Genomic DNA, 2,176 nt, shown 5'->3' on the forward strand with positions numbered 1-2,176 from the left:
CTGGCCTCGAACTCAGAAATTCACCTACCTCTGCCTCCCAAGTGCTGGGATTAAAGGCGTGTGCCACCACGCCCGGCCCCTGCCTCTGCTTCTTGAGTACTAGGGTAAGAGGTGTGGGGTCCATACCTAGCTCACATCTGCCTCTGTACGGGGGTGCTAGAGGTCCTGTGGGGTCCATATCTAACTCACGTCTGCCTCTGTATGAGGCTGTTAGGAGTCCTGTGGGGTCCATACCTAGCTTATGTCTGCCTCTGTATGAAGGTGCTTGGGGTCCTGTGGCCTCCATACCTAGCTCACGTCTGCCTCTGTATGAAGGTCATGTGGGCTCCACCTCAGGTCACTGTGCTTTCACAACAAGCACTTTACTACTGAGTCATTTCTCTGGCCCCATAATTTTTAGTTTTCAGTTTTTTGCAGTCTGGGGAATTGAACTCAGGATCTTGTGTATGCTGAACATGTGCTAAATTAAGCTATACCTCTAACCCCAACCTTTTACTTTTCCCCCCAATGGTTCCAAGGATCAAATCTAGGGCATCAAGCATACTAGGCAAGTCCTCTCCCACTGAACTGTATACCCCAAGATGCCACCTCTTGGTGGGATAGACCCTCCGTTTCTGTTTGGTTAGTTTTATTCTGCCTTCAGGTCTCAGGTCAACGTGTCCTCCCTGTCTCTCCTTTGAGATCTCCCCTCCCCATGCCTCTCTCTCTGCTGGACTTGTCACCCTAGATTATCTGTCTGTCTCCAGAGCCTAGCTCTCTCTTCCATCCTGTATTATCTGGTATACAGTGAGTTCTTGGGAACTGTTGGCTGAATGGGTACCTGGCAGAATGGTGCCAATTAAACGGAAAAAAAAAAATTCCCCCGAGGCAGGGTTTCTCTGTGTAACCCTGATTGTCTGTAGACCTGGCTGGCCTTGAACTCAGAGATCCACCTGCCTCTGCCTTCTGAGGGCTGGGGTTAAAGATATGCACCATCACTGTCCAGCTAAATGAAAATTTAAAGATAATTTGGTAGTGGTGGTGGGGCACACAGACAGCTTTCAGGAGTCCCCTCTGTCCTGCTGTTCTGTGAGGTTTGGGGATTGACTCAGATCATTGGGATCGATGGCAGGTGCTTTGACCTGCTGAGCCGTCTCACTAGCCCCTGGTGGCGTGGTACTCAGGAGCAGAGATGGAGCTCCTGGGATGAGGTTGGTTTTAGACGAATTGAGTGAGATGTTTAGGTTGGACTTTCAGGTGAAGATGTACAGTAGCTGATTAGAATTAGGGTCCTGGAACCTACGAAGAAGCTCTTGGAGCGGCAGCAGGGAGGATGATGTGTGGGGCCACGCAGAGACAAGTGTGGAGATGCAGAAGGCCTGGTGTCCTCTGACCCGGGTAGCCATTTGTTAAGGACCAGGTTTCCTTCTTGTGTGCGATGCAGGGAAACGTGGTCGCCCTTGTGCATGACACGGAGGGTGCTGCGGATGAGGGGAATGACATCCTGTTGAACGGCCTCAGCCATCAAAGCCACCTGATCCTGCGGGCTGAGGGCCTGGCCACTGGATTCTGCAAGGATGTGCATGGGCAGGTAGGTGCACAGACTGAACGGTGAGCTGCTCTGGGGAGATGGCAGATCTTGGATGTCCTGAGTTTTGTGCATGTGAACTCACCAGGTAGCACAGAGACTCCTGGAGCAGGAAACGGTTTTTCTGGTGGTCTCGTCTGTGACTGTTAGGGTCCAAGAGTCACTGTAGGAAGGCCCCAGACTTAAATAGTATGCAAAGGCAAAGAGAGTTTATCCTGCAGAAATTACCAGCACTCAGGGGTCACCATCAAAATGGGGACCATTTGAGGGGCTTGTGGGGCCTTTTTTAATGCAGGACTAGGGGGGTTCCAGAAGGGTTAGGTAACCTCTAATGTAATTGGCAGGGGCAAAGCAATGGCATTAATACAGTTTTGATTGGTTAGTTTCATTATCTTTGGTGGGACCTTGAAGAATTTTGGAGACCAGCTCTGTTCTGGCCTTGTTACCGCCCCCAGCCAGGTGTCCCAGGAGCGGCTCGGCTCCAGCTCATCCTCCCTGAGTCAAGGCCCTTATTGACTAAAGGCCACTGTCAGTGGATCCTTCTGAGGAGCCCAGGACGCTTTCCAGGGAATTGAAAAAAAAAATTTTTTTTTTAATTTTTTTTTTTTT

General features: G+C 50.5%; 1 protein-coding gene across 1 annotated transcript in view; it reads left to right on the plus strand.

Moving 5' to 3' along the window:
- Elp6 (elongator acetyltransferase complex subunit 6) overlaps positions 1–2,176 on the plus strand; it is a 16,565-nt gene that overhangs the window by 12,226 nt on the left and 2,163 nt on the right. The window contains exon 6 of the mRNA XM_021207663.1: positions 1,424–1,570. Within this exon, the coding sequence (XP_021063322.1) occupies positions 1,424–1,570 (147 nt within the window). The remainder of the gene's footprint in view (positions 1–1,423; positions 1,571–2,176) is intronic.

This window comes from Mus pahari, chromosome 10, assembly GCF_900095145.1.
Source record: "Mus pahari chromosome 10, PAHARI_EIJ_v1.1, whole genome shotgun sequence".
NCBI classification, from domain to species: domain Eukaryota; kingdom Metazoa; phylum Chordata; class Mammalia; order Rodentia; family Muridae; genus Mus; species Mus pahari.